At 49.1% G+C, this 17,364-nt stretch overlaps 1 protein-coding gene and 1 pseudogene across 4 annotated transcripts; both read left to right on the forward strand.

Annotated features, from left to right (window-relative positions):
* Nucleotides 1-45: 45 nt before the first annotated feature.
* ZBTB32 (zinc finger and BTB domain containing 32) lies at nucleotides 46-17,334 on the forward strand. Of its 4 annotated transcripts, none has more exons than XM_072616300.1 (6): nucleotides 46-223; nucleotides 14,199-15,052; nucleotides 15,298-15,386; nucleotides 15,517-15,588; nucleotides 15,671-15,835; nucleotides 16,888-17,334. In XM_072616300.1, exons 2-6 carry the CDS (start codon nucleotides 14,289-14,291, stop codon nucleotides 16,971-16,973), a joined length of 1,176 nt encoding a protein of 391 aa, XP_072472401.1. In that variant the 5' UTR covers nucleotides 46-223; nucleotides 14,199-14,288; the 3' UTR covers nucleotides 16,974-17,334. The 4 variants fall into 4 exon arrangements, with proteins under 4 accessions (XP_072472401.1, XP_072472398.1, XP_072472399.1 ...); XM_072616297.1 differs by lacking the exon at nucleotides 16,888-17,334 and adding an exon at nucleotides 16,023-16,528 and having other exon boundaries at nucleotides 72-223; XM_072616298.1 differs by lacking the exon at nucleotides 16,888-17,334 and adding an exon at nucleotides 16,023-16,528 and having other exon boundaries at nucleotides 73-223; nucleotides 15,674-15,835.
* Nucleotides 9,127-9,774, forward strand: LOC140508436 (large ribosomal subunit protein eL21-like; annotated as a pseudogene).
* Nucleotides 17,335-17,364: the final 30 nt, after the last annotated feature.

Raw genomic sequence — 17,364 nt, forward strand, 5'->3', positions numbered from 1 at the left:
GTCAGGGCCGTCCCGACGGTTTCGGATGGAGCTCGGAGAGTCACCGCCTCCCTCCCCTCCCCCTCCCCCTCCTTCGGTGCCAACCGCCCGAGCGCGTGGGCGCGCCTGGGAAAAAGGCGGGAAAGGGTCCAACGGCGAGGGGCCGTTACGGGAGCGCGGGGGCCGGGCCCGGCCAGGCCGAGCGGGCGGGACAGCGGAGGACGAGGGGCCTCGCCCCGGAGCGGTGAGGCCTCGAGTTTTCAGTTTCTAACTTCGCTGAGGTTGGGGCGAGGCGGGGGAGGGGGCGGGGCTCCTCGGAGACCTAGTGAGGTTCTGGGGAAGGAGCCTGGGGGGCCTCAGAGAGAGCCTCGGTGTGGGGGGGCTCAGAGAGAGCCTCGGTGTGGGGGGGCTCAGAGAGAGCCTCGGTGTGGGGGCTCAGAGAGAACCTCGGTGTGGGGGAGCTCAGAGAGAACCTCGGTGTGGGGGGGCTCAGAGAGAGCCTCGGTGTGGGGGCTCAGAGAGAACCTCGGTGTGGGGGAGCTCAGAGAGAGCCTCGGTGTGGGGGGCTCAGAGAGAACCTCGGTGTGGGGGGGCTCAGAGAGAGCCTCGGTGTGGGGGGGCTCAGAGAGAGCCTCGGTGTGGGGGAGCTCAGAGAGAGCCTCGGTGTGGGGGGGCTCAGAGAGAGCCTCGGTGTGGGGGCTCAGAGAGAACCTCGGTGTGGGGGGGCTCAGAGAGAGCCTCGGTGTGGGGGAGCTCAGAGAGAACCTCGGTGTGGGGGCTCAGAGAGAACCTCGGTGTGGGGGGGCTCAGAGAGAGCCTCGGTGTGGGGGGGCTCAGAGAGAGCCTCGGTGTGGGGGAGCTCAGAGAGAGCCTCGGTGTGGGGGCTCAGAGAGAACCTCGGTGTGGGGGGGCTCAGAGAGAGCCTCGGTGTGGGGGAGCTCAGAGAGAGCCTCGGTGTGGGGGGGCTCAGAGAGAGCCTCGGTGTGGGGGAGCTCAGAGAGAGCCTCGGTGTGGGGGAGCTCAGAGAGAGCCTCGGTGTGGGGGCTCAGAGAGAACCTCGGTGTGGGGGAGCTCAGAGAGAACCTCGGTGTGGGGGAGCTCAGAGAGAGCCTCGGTGTGGGGGGCTCAGAGAGAGCCTCGGTGTGGGGGGGCTCAGAGAGAGCCTCGGTGTGGGGGAGCTCAGAGAGAGCCTCGGTGTGGGGGGCTCAGAGAGAGCCTCGGTGTGGGGGGGCTCAGAGAGAGCCTCGGTGTGGGGGAGCTCAGAGAGAGCCTCGGTGTGGGGGAGCTCAGAGAGAGCCTCGGTGTGGGGGGGCTCAGAGAGAGCCTCGGTGTGGGGGAGCTCAGAGAGAACCTCGGTGTGGGGGAGCTCAGAGAGAGCCTCGGTGTGGGGGGGCTCAGAGAGAACCTCGGTGTGGGGGAGCTCAGAGAGAGCCTCGGTGTGGGGGAGCTCAGAGAGAGCCTCGGTGTGGGGGCTCAGAGAGAACCTCGGTGTGGGGGAGCTCAGAGAGAACCTCGGTGTGGGGGAGCTCAGAGAGAGCCTCGGTGTGGGGGGCTCAGAGAGAGCCTCGGTGTGGGGGGGCTCAGAGAGAGCCTCGGTGTGGGGGAGCTCAGAGAGAGCCTCGGTGTGGGGGGCTCAGAGAGAACCTCGGTGTGGGGGAGCTCAGAGAGAACCTCGGTGTGGGGGAGCTCAGAGAGAGCCTCGGTGTGGGGGGGCTCAGAGAGAGCCTCGGTGTGGGGGGGCTCAGAGAGAGCCTCGGTGTGGGGGCTCAGAGAGAGCCTGGATGGGGGGCTCAGAGAGAGCCTCGGTGTGGGGGGGCTCAGAGAGACTCGATGTGGGGGCTCAGAGAGAGCCTCGGTGTGGGGGGGCTCAGAGAGAGCCTCGGTGTGGGGGAGCTCAGAGAGAGCCTCGGTGTGGGGGCTCAGAGAGAGCCTCGATGGGGGGGGGCTCAGAGAGAGCCTCGGTGTGGGGGCTCAGAGAGAGCCTCGGTGTGGGGGGGCTCAGAGAGAGCCTCGATGGGGGGCTCAGAGAGAGCCTCGGTGTGGGGGGGCTCAGAGAGAGCCTCGGTGTGGGGGCTCAGAGAGAGCCTGGATGGGGGGCTCAGAGAGAGCCTCGGTGTGGGGGGGCTCAGAGAGAGCCTCGGTGTGGGGGGGCTCAGAGAGAGCCTCGGTGTGGGGGGGCTCAGAGAGAGCCTCGGTGTGGGGGCTCAGAGAGAGCCTGGATGGGGGGCTCAGAGAGAGCCTCGGTGTGGGGGGGCTCAGAGAGACTCGATGTGGGGGCTCAGAGAGAGCCTCGGTGTGGGGGGGCTCAGAGAGAGCCTCGGTGTGGGGGAGCTCAGAGAGAGCCTCGGTGTGGGGGCTCAGAGAGAGCCTCGATGGGGGGCTCAGAGAGAGCCTCGGTGTGGGGGGGCTCAGAGAGAGCCTCGATGGGGGGCTCAGAGAGAGCCTCGGTGTGGGGGCTCAGAGAGAGCCTCGATGTGGGGGGGCTCAGAGAGAGCCTCGATGTGGGGGGGCTCAGAGAGAACCTCTGTGTGGGGGGGCTCAGAGAGAGCCTCGATGGGGGGCTCAGAGAGAGCCTCTATGTGGGGGGCTCAGAGAGAGCCTCGATGGGGGGCTCAGAGAGAGCCTCGATGTGGGGGCTCAGAGAGAGCCTCGACGGGGGGCTCAGAGAGAGCCTCGATGTGGGGGGGCTCAGAGAGAGCCTCGATGGGGGGCTCAGAGAGAGCCTCGATGTGGGGGCTCAGAGAGAGCCTCGACGGGGGGCTCAGAGAGAGCCTCGATGTGGGGGGCTCAGAGAGAGTTTCAATGGGGGGCTCAGAGAGAACCTCTATGTGGGGGGCTCAGAGAGAGCTTTGATGTGGGGGACTCAGGCATAGTGGGGAGTTCATCAAAAAGCCCTTATTGTGGAAAGGAGGTCTCCAAGACTCCGGAAATGGGGGCACTTTCTAGGCCTTCTTGTGGAGGACATGTAGAAGACTCCAGCTGTGAGGGGTGCCTCAAAGTGTCCCATTGAGGGGCGCTCTTCACAGACAGGGTGACTCAAAGATCCCATGTGTGACCTTAAAGACAAAGGAGGAGCCTTTTCTCTACCTCCAGGCTATTAGTTGTTCTTGGAAAACATAACTCCATCTCTGGATTCCAGGGCCTTTGCCTTGGCTCTCCCCCTCTGCCTGCTGTCTTCTCTCCTCACCAAGCCTTAGCTTCTCCGGCTTCCTTCAAAGTTTAGCTTCAATCTCACCTTCTTCAGGAGACTTTTTCCAATCCCCCTTCCTGCTAGTGCCTTCTCTCTAAGATTACCTTCCATTTACTCTGCATATATCATGTGTGTGTACACATACATACATATACATGTATGTAGTTATTTTCATATTGTCTCCCACATTAGAAGGCAGGAACAATATTTATTTATTTGTTTGTTTGGTTGGTTTATTTGTTTGTTTTCAGTTTTCAACAATCACTTCCATAAATTTTAAAATTTCTCTCCTTCCTTCCCCCTTTTCTCCCCAAGATGGCGTGCAATCTTATATGGGCTCTACACATACATTCCTATTAAACACTAATTAAACATTAGTCATATTGCAAAGAAGAATTTAAATGTATGGGAGAAAGTATGAGTAAAACTAAACAAAACCAAACATAACCACAAAGAAAATAGTCTGCTTCATTCTGCGTTCTGACTCCATAGTTCTTTCTCTGGATATGGATGGCATTTTGCATCATGAGTCCTTTCAAAATGTTTTAAGTCCTTGCCTTGCTGTGGAGGAGTAAGTCTATCAAAAAATAGTCCTCGAACATTGTGGCTGTTGCTGTGTATAATGAGGAACAGTATTTTTTGCTTGGGTTCATAGTAAGAACTTAAATGTTTGTTGATTTTGATTGATTGATGTGTGTAATGTGAAATATGATAGAAAGTTGGTTATTAAATGACGAATTTGGGAGATATGGCAAACCACAAAACATAAATTTTGGTATAGCAAAATGTAACGGAGTATAATTGCATAAAAAAATGACAAATATGTAGAATACAGTTGCAGAAAGGAAGATTTAGGCTCCATGTAAGGAAAACTTCCTGATACCTAGAGTTGTCCTAAAGTGGAATGGTCTACTTTAGAAAGTACCTTATCACTGGAGGTCATCAGGCTAAACTATTTGATGATCATTGGTTAGGATATCAGTTGGTGATGTTGTAGAGGGGATTCCTTTTCAGGCAGGAATTGATTTATATGCCCTTTGAAATCCTTTCAACAGTAAGATTTTATGATGGCCCACAGAGCCAATGTTATGGTAGATTTATCCCATTGGGACAAATGTTTTATGGTTGTTTATAGGACCCAGATATTATGGGGTCATTCTTAGGGACCCCAGTCTCGTAGATTCATCTTGACTGACCACCCCATCTACATGTTCCTTCCCCACTACTAATCTCCACTTAAAAAGCTTTCGCTGGACCCTACGGCATCACTTCAAGCCAACATCCTACATATCTTGCCCTCCTTAGCCAAACTCAAGGAAACACTTTCTACCTGTGTTTCTTTCCCTTCCTCTCAATTGTTCTTCAACCTTTTGCATTCTGACTTCCAACGTCATCACTTAACTAAAACAGTTCTTTCTAAAATTACTTGTCAAATTCTTTTTTCATTCTTCTTGGTTGTCTTCTGCATTTGACACTTTACCATCCTGAATGACTTTCTCCTCTCTGGATTTTCATGACACTACTCTTTCCTGGTTCCCCTATTGCCTATGTAACCATTCCTTTCCAGTCACCTTTTCTGACTCTATCCATATCACTGCCATTAACTTTGTTCCCCAAATCTCTGCTTGACCCTCTTTTCATATGATTACTTTCTCTCTTGGTAAACTCACTATCTTCGCTGGATTTAATCGTCGTCTATAAATGACGCACACCACCCCTACTTTCTCCCCTGAGCTTCGACTCTGCGATTGCTACTTGCCTATCTGATGGGTGATTCAAGATGGATGTTCCAGAGACATTTCAAACTCAACAAGTCCAAAACAGAACTCATTAACTTTCCCAAAAATCTCGTCTTCCAAATTCCCCTATTTCTGTTGAAGATACCACAGTTTTTCTAGTCTCTCAGGCTTTTGTAACTTTGATGTCTTCCTTAACCCTTCTCTCTCTCCTTCCACAGTTATCCATTCAGTTGCCAAGTCATGCTGTTCCTACCTCCACCACATCTCTCACATCTGGACTTCTTTCTACTCACATGTCTAGTCCAGGCTCTTATCACCTCTTGCCTATATTATTATAATGGCATCCTGCTTGGTTTCTCTGCCTCAAGTGTCTCCACTCTAGTCTATCCTCCACACTGCTGCCAAAGTAACTTTCCTTAAGTATATGTGTACATATCTCTGTGTGTATGTATATCCACACATACACACACACATACGACTGGCCCCAACTTACCTTTCCAAGTCTTATTGGACATCATTTGCCTTCCTGTACTATGCAATCTGACCAAACTAACGTCTCTGTTTCTCACCCATGACACTCCATGTCCTGTCTTCTCCCTTTTTACTGGTTGCTCTATATCCCTGGAATGTACTCCTTCTTCTCCTTTGCCTCATAGAATCCTACTTAATTCAAGTCGAAGCTCAGGTAACATCTTTTTCATCACTGGTGTCAAACTCAAATAGCATCAGATCCTTTCAGGCTATATATTGAGTTAGAAAACCACAAATTAACTTTATTTCTCTCTAGCAGGGTTAACTAAGTGTCAGAGTGGATGGAGTGTAGGATCCCCTGCTGCCCCAAATTTTCTCCAGCAAAAGTTTGGCAGGGATGGCAGTGGCAGCAGTGTTTTCACAAATCTGGCAGCAGGAGCAGCAGTGATGCTTAATAAGGAACAGTTGGTGGCAGTAGAGTGCCAGGCCTCAGAAACTTACTAGCTCTGTGAGCCTAGCTGAGTTCCTTCACTGTTTGCCTCAGTTTCCTCATCTGTAAAATGAGGTGGAGAAAGGAAATGACAAACCACTCCAGCATCTTTGCCAAGAAAACCCCAAATGGGGTCAAAAACACATGCACCTCGTCAAGCAAAATAAATGCCCACATTGGTCACGCACAGTAACCTAGGTCTCGTTCTGAATCTTGAGTCCATCATGATGCTTCCTGCTTCATCATTGCTACTCTGACATTGGGGATGGTCATTATATTGATCATTATATTAAGTCTTTCAAAGTTATTTTTCTTTACGTTAGTGTGTGTCTGAGTAAGTAAAAATTGTCTTCTTGGTTCTGCTTACTCCCCAGGTTTGTTTTTTTAACTATCCCTCTGGCCATTTCTTTTGGTACCATAGTATTCCATTGCATTTATGTATCATATTTTGTTCAGCCATTCCCCAATTAATGGGCAGCTTTTTAGTTTCCAGTCCTTTCCTACTATAAATAATTTTGCACCTATAGATTCTTTTCATCTTTGATCTCCAAGCTTATAGGCCTAGTAATGGTATCACTGGGCATAGCTCCAAATTGCTTTCCAGAATGGCTAAATCAGTTCACCAGTAATGTATTAATTTGCATATTTTCTCAGAGTCTCCTAGAACATTTGTCATTTTCCTTATTTTTCTTTTTTTTTCTCTCTCTTTTGTTGGGTATGCAGTAAAGCCTGAGTTGCTTCAATTTGCATTTCTATAATTATTAATGAATAGGAACATTCTTTTCATATGGTTGTTGATAGCTTGGATTTTTTTTCTTTGAAAATTGCCTATTCACAGCCTTTGACCATTTATCAATTGGGAAATGGCTGTTCTTATAAATTTTAATCAATTGTTTATGTCTTGGAAATGAGACTTTTTCCAGAGAATCTGCAAACTTTTCCCCCAGTTAATCGCTTTCCTTCCAATTTTAACTGCATTTGATCTGTTCATGCAAAAACTTTAATTTTATGTAATTATCTCCTTTGTCTTCAGTGATCCTCTGTAGCCTTTGGTTATGAACTTTTCCCTTATCCGTAGATCGGAAAGTTAAACTATTCTTTTCTTCTCTAATTTTCTAGCCAAGTAATATATCCTAAGCCTAAATTTTAGTTCATCTCAGTATATAGTGTGCAAGATGTTGGTCTATTTGTACCAAACTGCTTTTCAGATTTCATAGCTTTTTTTTTTCCCCCAAATAGTGATTCCTTATACTAGAAGTTGGGGTCTAGGCTACTGGGTTTATTTGCATCTTTGTGTTGCATACCTAATTTGTCTTATTACATTTCAATTTTTTAGCCAGTACCAAATATTTTGATGATTACTACTTTGTAGTATAGTTTGAAATCTGTTGCTGCTAAGGCTCCTTTCCTTCTTACTTTTTCTTTTTTGATTATTTCCCTCAAGATTATTACTAGGAAGCATTATTGTAGTATCTTATCTGGCCATATCTGAACCTCTAGGTATACAGTTGTAAGGTCTGTGTAGCCTAGGCCTGGCTCACCTGTGTGTTTTCTAGTTATTGTGTTGCCATTTAATGAAAGAAATTAGTTACACCCTTTCCCTGGCATACTTTGGATCACCTTACTAGGAATCAGACATTAGAAATTCCATTTAAGATGTAGTTTATTATTGTTACTCTTCAGGGAATTTTGTAGAAAATTTTATTCTCTAAAAGACATTTTGCAAAAGAGATGTGTTACTGAGATAAGAAACATGTACATTGAACTTTGTAAACTCAGTCCTACTTTGCATGGTCTAAGTCATTCACTATTTAAATAATATTTATGGTGAATCCTTTTTTTTTTTTAAACTGAAGAATCTTTGTATAACAAATAGTCAACTCGTCAATCAACTAGCATTTCTTAAGTACCTTCTATGTACCAGACATTGTACTAAGTGCTGGGGATACATAAAGAAAGGGATCTCAAGGGACTCACAGTGTAACGAGACAAACAAAATATACACCGGGTAAAATGGGGGTAGTCTCAGAAGGACTAAGATGAAGAATTAGGAAAGGCTTCTTGTAGAAAGTGGGACTTTAGCACAGGCCTGAAGGAAGCCAGGTACTTTACTAAGGATTAGGAATAAAAGAAAGACAGAAACAGTCATGTCTTTCAAGGAACTCACATTCTAACAGAGAAAACAACTTATACATAAATACATATGTAGAAATTATATACAGAGGAGATGGAAGGTAATCTGAGAAGGGAATGCATTAGCATTTGGGGGGCCTTGGGACAAGGAAAGACCAGTAGAAGGTGAGATTTGAACAAATCTTGAAGGAAGCCAGGGAAACTGAGTCAAGAGGTGAGGCATTCCAGTTACAGGGAATAGCTAGTGAAAACTAAAAGAGGTGGACTGTCTGTCCAGTTCAAGGGACTGAAAATAGCCCAGTGTAGCTGGATTTTAAAGTGTGTGGAGGGAAGTAAACTATAAAAACCTGAAAAGAATAGAAAAGGCTGGATGATGATAAAAAGGGCACTTTATATTTGATCCTTAAAATAGGTAGTCCCTGGACTTTATTGAGGAGGTAATATGGTCAAGCCTACAGTTGAAAACAAGGACATTTAATTTGGCTTTCTGAACTTTTTTTTAATATTTGGTAACTATTTCAATTTAATTTTCTTTTTAGTCCTTTTACTTTATTTTATCCACTTAAAAACTTTATCCTGGATTTATCAGGATGCCAGAGAGTCCTTGAAATAAAAAAATATTAAGAACCCTTGATTCAGAAAGATCAAAATGATACTGGGTTGAAGAAAGTGAGGAAAGACTTAAGGCAAGGAGACCAGTTAGAAAACTACTGTCATAGTTGAGAGAGCCTGAACTACAGTCATGGCTATGTGAATGGAAAGCAGTTTTTATATGTGAGAGATGTTGTAAAAGTAGAAATAACAAGATTTGGCAAAATATTAGATATGTGAGTTGAATGAGAATGTGGAGACCTGAGCAATTGGGAGCATAGTGGTGCCCCAAACAGTAAGGGCAAAATTCAGAAAAGCATAGAATTTGGGGGCCAGGAGAGAGTAAAGAGAATGAACTGTTTTGGACATGTTGAGTTTGAGGCATCCAGTTCAAGATGTTCACTAGACAGTTGGCAACGTGAGACTAGAGCTCAGGAGAGAGCCTAGGGTTGCACAGAATTAAATCAGGTTGTGCTCAAAAAGGAGGAATTTGATGGTGGGTTCTTTGGGAGTCTGGGCTTCTACAAGTATGCATGCTGTCAGTGGATCAGAACCCCTTGATAAGAATAAGCACTTCACTTTCTGCCAGCTCTGCCATATTCCAGTGGGTTGCCAAAATGATAAATACAAAAGGAAAAAGGAGAGGGTCACATTACATGTTTTCTAGGTCCTTTCAAAAACATGGTGTTATTCCCTTGGCTACATATATGTGAATATACAAGAAAGGTGACATTGTAGATATCAAGGGTATGGACATAGTTCAGCAAGGAATGCCCCACAAATGTTACCATGACAAGACTGAACGGGTCTATAATGTTACTCAACATGCTGTAGGCATTGTTGTAAACAAACAGGTTAAGGGCAAGTTTCCAGTCCAGAGAATTAATATGCATATTGAACATATTAAGCATTCAAAGAACAGAGATAGCTTCCTGAAGCGGGTACAGGAAAATGATCAAAAGAAGAAAGAAGCTGAAGAAAAAGGCACTTGGGTTCAACTGAAACGCCACCGCGCTCCACCCAGAGAAGCACACTTTGTGAGAACCAGTGGCAAGGAACCTGAGCTGTTAGAGGCAACCCCCTATGAATTCATGGCATACATTTTAAAAAACCAATCAAAATTATGGATTATGGGACAAAATAATATGCACTTCAGCCTAGCATGGCACCCTCCTGATTAGTTACTTTGGTTCAAGCCCATCTGGAATAGTTCAAACTATGGAAAATGCCTGAGAAATACATTAGTGAAGGGCTGCTAGGTGATGCAGTGGATAGATTACTGACCTGAACACTTGACACCTACTAGCTGTGTGACCCTGAACAAGTCACTTAATCCTGAATGTCTCACAAAAAATAAATACATTTGTGGCTGACCTCTACCACTTCCAGAGTACTTTTGCCTGCCTAGATCCTTGCTTAATATCTTACCATCCTTCCCTCCTCTTCCCCTGTAGCTAGACTAGGCTCTCAAAACCTATGATTTTCTCGTTTCCTCTCTAGGAAGATAGCAGCAGGGGCTGGATTCTTGTTGAGGAATGTGGGGAAAGTGAGAGCAGAGCTTTCAGGGACAACTAGCAGTTCTAGGCATGCAGCTTTCTGCCACTGTTATAGCCCAACCCAGTGGAGGCTAGAAGGGCCTCAGTGTGCTACTGACTTCAGGACTCTGGTGGACACAGCTGGGGATTCCAACCCTCAGGGAGGTTATCTCCAGAGCAAGAGTCTCATAACCCTCAGAGCTGCAGGTGACTGATTTTCCATGTTACGCTCACTGTGTGTGCCCTCCAATACGAGTGCATTTAGCATCTCTACGGAGGATTCCTAGATCTATACATTGAGCCTTAATCTCCCTCCTTAGCTTCATTGCCATATTATCAACTCCCTTTGGACGTGATGAACTGAATGTTCTATAGCATCTCAAATTCAATATATCCAATACAGAACTCAGATTTTTTACCAAATCTGCTTCTCTTCCAAACTTCCCTATTACTGTTGAAGTCAGTATCATTCTCTGCTTCTCACTCAGCCCACATGTCCTATCCATTGCCACATTTTTGGATTTTTTTTCTTCCACATCTCTCAAAAGCTTCTCTCTACTCATGATGCTACCACCTTAGTTCACGCCCTCATCATTTCTTGCCTGAACTGTCATAATAGCCTTTTTTTAAACAAAATTATTGATAGATTTTTGGTTTTATATTGTCTAAATTTATCCGTGTTCCTGCCCTTCCCCCTTTACCAGAAAGAAATTCCGTATTACCCTCCCTCCAAAAATATATTTAATTTCCTACACTTGTGGACCTTCCATCTCTACAACAGAGTGGGGCAGGTGTCTTTCATATCTTTTCCTTGGGGCCTTGTTATTTCCTCGCAGTCTAGATACGGACCCTGCTACTTGCCTGAAATGGCTTCTTTCAAGGAAATGAACGAACATCTCAGTTGCCCTTTTTTGTCTTTACCCTACCTGAGCTCTGTATTTGGCATTATCGGCTCCTTCTCCTCCTGGGGTACTCTATTCCTTGGGTTTCTGACTGACCCTTCTCTGACTCCTTTGAAGGGTCATCACTCGTGCCTGCCCTCCATTCTGTTTAGTTGTACTCCAAGGCCCTGTCTGGGGCCTTCTCTATTTCTGCTCTCAGTGACCTCATCAGCTTCTGTGGGTTCAGTCATCCTCTCTATTCCCATGACTCGCCCCACCCCCCAACTCTCAGCCCCCATCTCTTTTCTGCTCTGGCCCCACTCTGCTTCAGTTCAATTTAACAAAAATTTCTTCTATCTTATGGATCTATTAGACACTGTGCGATAAGTGCTACAGGAAGAGGCAAAGAAAACAATTTCTGTCCTCAAACAGCTGACATTCAACTGTTGGCAGGAAGGTGATGGTTAAGAATAAAATAGATACGCTAGGCACTTCATAAGTGATTGTTGAAGTGAGCACAGCTACTTAGTGGCAGAACTGGTACTGAAACCCTGTTCTACTCTCAATCTGGTGGAACATGGGTCTTTACCCGTGAAATTCCCATTCTCTGAGGTTTTACACTCATTACATGGGGGAGCCCCCTTGCTGTGCTTCTACCCTGTGTCTGCATTCTAGGATCCCTGTGTGATAATTCTCCCCCAGGTTCGATTTGTAGGGGATTCCTTCCTTTGGGGACAGCCCCTAAATCCTCCAGATCAAAGGGCAAACCACAGAGGGGTCTGAGTCACTAGCACATGATACAGGGCAGAGTGGGGGTAATCACATCCCCCCCATGTAATGACATCATTTTCTCCGTCCCCTTCCCTTCCCTGATTCCTCTTTTCTCATATATTTAGCAGATATTGGAGAGGGTTCTCTATTTGCGAGCAGTGAACTCTGTATCTATGGACGCACTGGTTGGTGTATTTTTAGGTTTTGGTGAGGGTGTCCCTTTATTTGGGTTTCTGTGTCCATGAATGTGGGGATATAGAGTCAAAAACACGGTAACGGAAAATCTTTGAGGTTCAAGGGAGGGGCAAATGAATAGATAGCCTATTTGCATTTTCCTTTTCATTCTGACTCACATTCCCCCTCAACTGACTCACAGCCACTACTTTTCTTTCCTCACCCCACCTGCCTTTCCCATCTTTCACTGGCAGACTCTAATTTAATTATTCATGGGAGCTACTTTCTTGAAAGGGAGCAGAAACTGGAGAGAATACCTGAAAAAAGAGATTGGTCTAGATAATCCCAAAGGTTCCTTCCAGCTCTAATTCAACAAACATGCATTAATCACCTCCTGCGTACAAGATACTATGCTAGCTGATTCGGATATAAAGACCAAACAGTCTACTCTCAAAAAATTGGGGGGAGGGGTGTGGGATAACAAAGCCATTCTTGTCCACATCTGCTAGAAAGAAAGGAGCAACTGGCACACGAAATGTGGTCTTAGGTCCTGGGATGGCACCTGGGAGCCAAGGGGTTTGTTGAATTTGTGGCAAGGAGGGTGTGGAAGGACAAGAAATTTGAGTTTCTCTGTCTCTTTATCTTATATCAGAGAGTACAAAAATGTGAGGAGGGGAAATCTCCGAAGCATCCATCCTCTTGGGCAGGAAGCGAAAGAAACCCTGAGCCTTTATTTCAAAGAAATATAACTTGCTACCGTCCTGGAAAAGGGAAAGAGTCTTCCTGTCAGAGGCATTTTCAGTCTACCCTGGGTTTTCCCCTTCCAGAACTTGGTGGATACTTTAAGTCATGCCACCTGGCCAACCTGTCCACCAGCTAATCAGAACATTCCCATTAAGCAAAATCCCCATCAGAGGCAGCCGGTACGATTCAGTGTGAGGGTCGAAATCATGTTGCATTTGCCTTGTTTTTACTCCTTTGAATCTATGTCCCTTTCCCTTCAGGCCAAGGGGTATAGACAACTTCCATCTTTCCAACCCAGTCAGCTACAAATCAGCTGTCAGCCCTAGGAAAAAGAGCTCAAGGTCACAAAATAGTTGATCCTAGAACAGAAAATCAAGGGCACATGAGGGGGTGCGAAACTCTACCCTCTTGGAGGAAAAATGGTAGACTGGGGCACCCAATAAGGGGGCCCCAAGGGAAGTAGGTGGAGCTAATGGAAACTGAGGCCTGGGGAGTAGGAGCCCTAAGGGAAGCTCAGAGGCCTTAAGTCTACAACTGGTAAGTGGTCTGCTTTCTTTCTCATCCTGCACTAGATCTCTGCTTTTAAGCCCCATGTAATAGGCTTTGTGGATCTAGATCCTTTGTACACTCCCTAGACCCTTTTCATGAAAATCATCTTGTCTCTGAAAGAAGTTCTCCTTTACCTGGTGTTTCCTCTTCTATTTGCAAGACATATGAGCTATGTTTCTTTATTCTCCAGTTTTTACCTCACAAGATACTAAACTTAAGACATCTGGAGCAATGGGCCCTTTCAGAACCTAGGAAATGTTAGCCTTCATCCCTGCAATTTCCTCTTTTGTTTTTAATGAACCTTCCCCCAGTTAAAATTCTCCCCCCTTCCAATTTCTGACCTTTCGTGCTTTTAGGTCTTCCTAACCTCAGTTTGTTCTCCCTTTCTCATGACTCCCTAAGAATAGGAGCTCACCCTCTTCTTGGTTCATTGTTGAGGAGTCTTCAATTCCAAGGAAAGATAAGATGCCTTAAAGCTTTCCTTGTAGGCATTTCACCATATTCCCACTAAAGCCCCGACCTCATGCCTGATTGCATTTCTGCCACTGAGGACTGAATCCTCTCTACCCACCATTCAACTTCTGTGGGGAATGTGCAATGACTCTGCTAGCTACACCTCTGGGTCAGTTGAAGGGGCCGATGGAGGAGCCCCTAGCTCCCCCCTTCAGTATCACCAGGACCCCCACCCTACCATCCTCCAGGGCCTTCTGAAATTTCACAGAGGGACTTTATTCTACTGAGGGAGCTCTAGGACTACAGATCATCCTGTTATGGTGTCTGCTGTACCTGAAGTCCCTCAGTTGGATCTAGCTTCCATACTTCATACTGTACTTTCAATTCTGCCTCTCTTGGTAGGTCACAGAATTAGCTCTTGGCTTTTCAAGTTACTCATACCCAGGACTAGAGGCTATGGTCCCACAACTCCTTCATTTGACCTTTCTCCCTCTACAGGAAGGAGGCCATGCTGTTCCTCCCCTCCACAGGCCCCACTTTGTTGCCTCTCCCCAGAAGTCTCTGAGACCATTCCCTGGACAGGGTGCAATGCCCTTGCCTTCTGTGCAGTTGCACAGTCCCCATGGTGTTGATGGACTAGTACGACTAGCCGCCAGCCTAAGGCCAGCACTCTGTGATGCTGTGATCAGAGTGGGGACACAGGAGTTCCCAGCTCACAGCCTGGTGCTGGCAGGTGTCAGCAAGCAGCTGGGCCGGAGGGGCCGATGGACATTAATTGAAGGGATCAGCCCTCCCATCTTTGCCCACCTCTTGCACTTTGCTTATGGTGAGACCCTGGAACTGAGGCCTGGGGAACTGGGTCCTCTCCGGGAGGCAGCCTGGGCCTTGGGAGCAGAGACCCTTGAAGTAGAGTGCAGGAGAGTTCTTGGGGAAGAGAGATACCAGGCACTGAAACTATATCAGGAAAAGCCAGAAGAACCACCTGGAGGGAAGGACGGATCAAAGAAGTTGAAACTGGGAAAGCCCCTTGAGGTATGGCCAAGGTCAAGAGCACCTACTCAGAAGATGGGAGAAAAGCACCAGCAGGAAGAGGCCCTAGTGGCCTGGTCAGAAACTACTCCCCAAGGGTTGAGTAACAGTCTGGAGACCTCAGAAAGTTGTCTGAGGAGGCCCCTTATCCCCATCCCCCAGCCAGCCTCACCGCAAGGGAGTACCATCACCAAGCCCTGGTACTGGGAGGACCAGTCTGTCCTTGGGGGCATCCTGCTGCTGTCCCCAAGGTATGGAATCTCCTTCCCCCATAGCACCCCCTTCCCTGAAGCCTGGAGAGAAATGTTGCCTCAGGAACAGAGGTGAGTCTGGGCAGGTGGAATAAGAGGGAGGCTCTGGGGATGGGGCACCAAGACACCGGGAGAAGAGTCACCTCTGCAGGGTAGACCACCATCTTTTCACCTGCACCACATGTTTTCTGAGATGGAGCAGGGCAGGAAACAGCCATTGGAGCAAGTGACCTCTGGAGAAGCCAGGTTGATGTGGGGTCTGCCAAAGGAGCAGGGTACTGTACTAAGGAGGCTTCTGTTCTCCCTCCACCTCTCAGGAACCTGCTGTCTCTGAGATCCCCAGCTGTTCTCTGGGGCCATAGCCCAGACAATTTGAGATGCCACCTATCTTCCATTCCATGCCCAGGTGAGTTCTCCCATTCCCCAGCACGAGCTTGGCATCTCTTTATCATTTATCTGCAGACCAAGTCCTTTGGGTGGCGATATGGAAGAACTGGACTGAGCAGCCTCCTCTCCCCCCATTCTTTTCCCACTAGGATCCCTCCAGTTGGGGACAGCTCAGCCCAGTTCTCATGAGAAGAGCATGCCTGAGCAGAGAAGCTGTGAAGGTGAGTAGGGCAGGCGGGTGCCCACCTCAGGTGCCGTTGGGGGGGTGGGTAGCTGTCTGGTCTGACTGTGTCTGTACCTCAGCAGGAGGCTATCCCTCACCCTATGGGAACCACCTTAGCAAAGCTGCTGCCACCCCTCAGAACTCCCGACCACTGCCCTCGGGGTCTCGTCCTTATCCCTGTCCGGCTTGTGGAAAGAAGTTCTCCCTCAAGCACCAGATGGAGACTCACTACAGAGTCCACACAGGTATCTGGATCTGGCTTTTCTGAGTATCTCTGTCCCCCTTCCCCCTCTGCACTGGAGGAGTCTCGTTGTCCAGGTTCCCTGTGGCGCACACAGGTGGTAGTAGAACTAAAGGCACCCTGCTGCTCTGTCAGAACCTTCCTCAGAGCCCCCAGCGCCCCACCCTTCACCTGTCCTTCGCCTTCCCTAGGGGAGAAGCCTTTCTCTTGCCGCCTCTGCCCCCAGCGTTCCCGGGACTTCTCTGCCATGACCAAGCACCTAAGGACACATGGCGCAGCCCCTTACCGCTGTCCCCTGTGCCAGGCTGGCAGCCCCAGCATGGCCGCCATGCAGGCCCACATTCGAAGCCACCCACCGGGACAGCTGCCGCCTGGATGGACCATCCAGTCCGCTTTTCTCTATTCTTCCTCCAGACCTCCTGCGCCCTCCTCTTCTCACGGCCCCTGCACCACCAGCCCCTCCTCCTCCTCCCCTTTTCCGTCTCCCTCTGGGGCCACCTGAGAACAGGAGCTCGCAGTCTCCCAGGCCCGGCCCCTCCCCCGTGGCCTAGCCAGACTGGCCGCTGGGTCCCGGCTCTTGAGGAGCTGTCTTGTTGACGGCAGTAGGCGAACGCGGTGCCCTCTGCACGGGGCCTGACTATAGAGCACAATAAAGCTGGCAGAGCCAGGCTCTCCTCCGACGGGGAGCAAAAACGTGTCCCGCTTTGTCATCCCATCCGAGCGCCTCCGGCCCGCCCAGAGGAGGGGGAGGGTTCACGGGTGCCCCGGCCCCTCCGCAGCTGTACTGGGGGTACTGCCAGGGGCGGGGGGGGGGGGGTGGAGGGGCGCAGAGACGCCAGCTGTCCCGCGGCTGCCCGCACCGGCTTGGGGGCTGGACTGCATTTTCCTCTTCCGAAGAGTCCCGCTGGCTCGGCCAGACGGGGAGGCCCGTGGGTTCCGGGGGGTTCCCGCGCCCTTAGGGCGCTGCATTCCCTGGTTGCAGAAGCCGCCAACCGAGCCCTCGGTTCCGCGGCGCGGGGTGGTTTAACGTCCTTTCCCCAATCCTTCCCTCCGCAGACCCGAGGCCGCTAGCTCTCCGTGCGTTTTATTGCTCCGCCCTTCTTTTCTTCCCTCTGGGCCACATTGCCCTCTGGGAGCTGTAGTCCGCTCTGCTAAGCTTGAGCCGGAGAGAACAATGGCGTTGGTGGGGAGCAAGGACTACATTTACCGGCGGCCTCCAAGCCCTCCGGCCGCCTGCCTCGTGCCCTCCGGGGCTCTGCTCGGGAGCACGTAGTCGGCCACTCTCCGCCCCGCCCCGCTTCCAGCTTTTTTCCGTGTCTAACGGAAGCGGTGAGGTGGGACGACTACATTTCCCGGCGGCCCCTGCGTGTCGCTTCTTTTGCTCCTCCCCGAGACTAGGCCTCGGTTTTCTAGGCGGGGAGTGGGAAGGGCCGGGCGGCGCGTCAGCCTCCGGCTCCCGTGGTGCCCCGCGGTGGTGGTGTAGGTGGTGGTGCTGCTGCTGGAGGTGGAGGTGGAGGTGGTGGTGGTGGGGCT

This window comes from Notamacropus eugenii, chromosome 5 (genome assembly GCF_028372415.1).
Source record: "Notamacropus eugenii isolate mMacEug1 chromosome 5, mMacEug1.pri_v2, whole genome shotgun sequence".
NCBI classification, from domain to species: Eukaryota; Metazoa; Chordata; class Mammalia; order Diprotodontia; family Macropodidae; genus Notamacropus; species Notamacropus eugenii.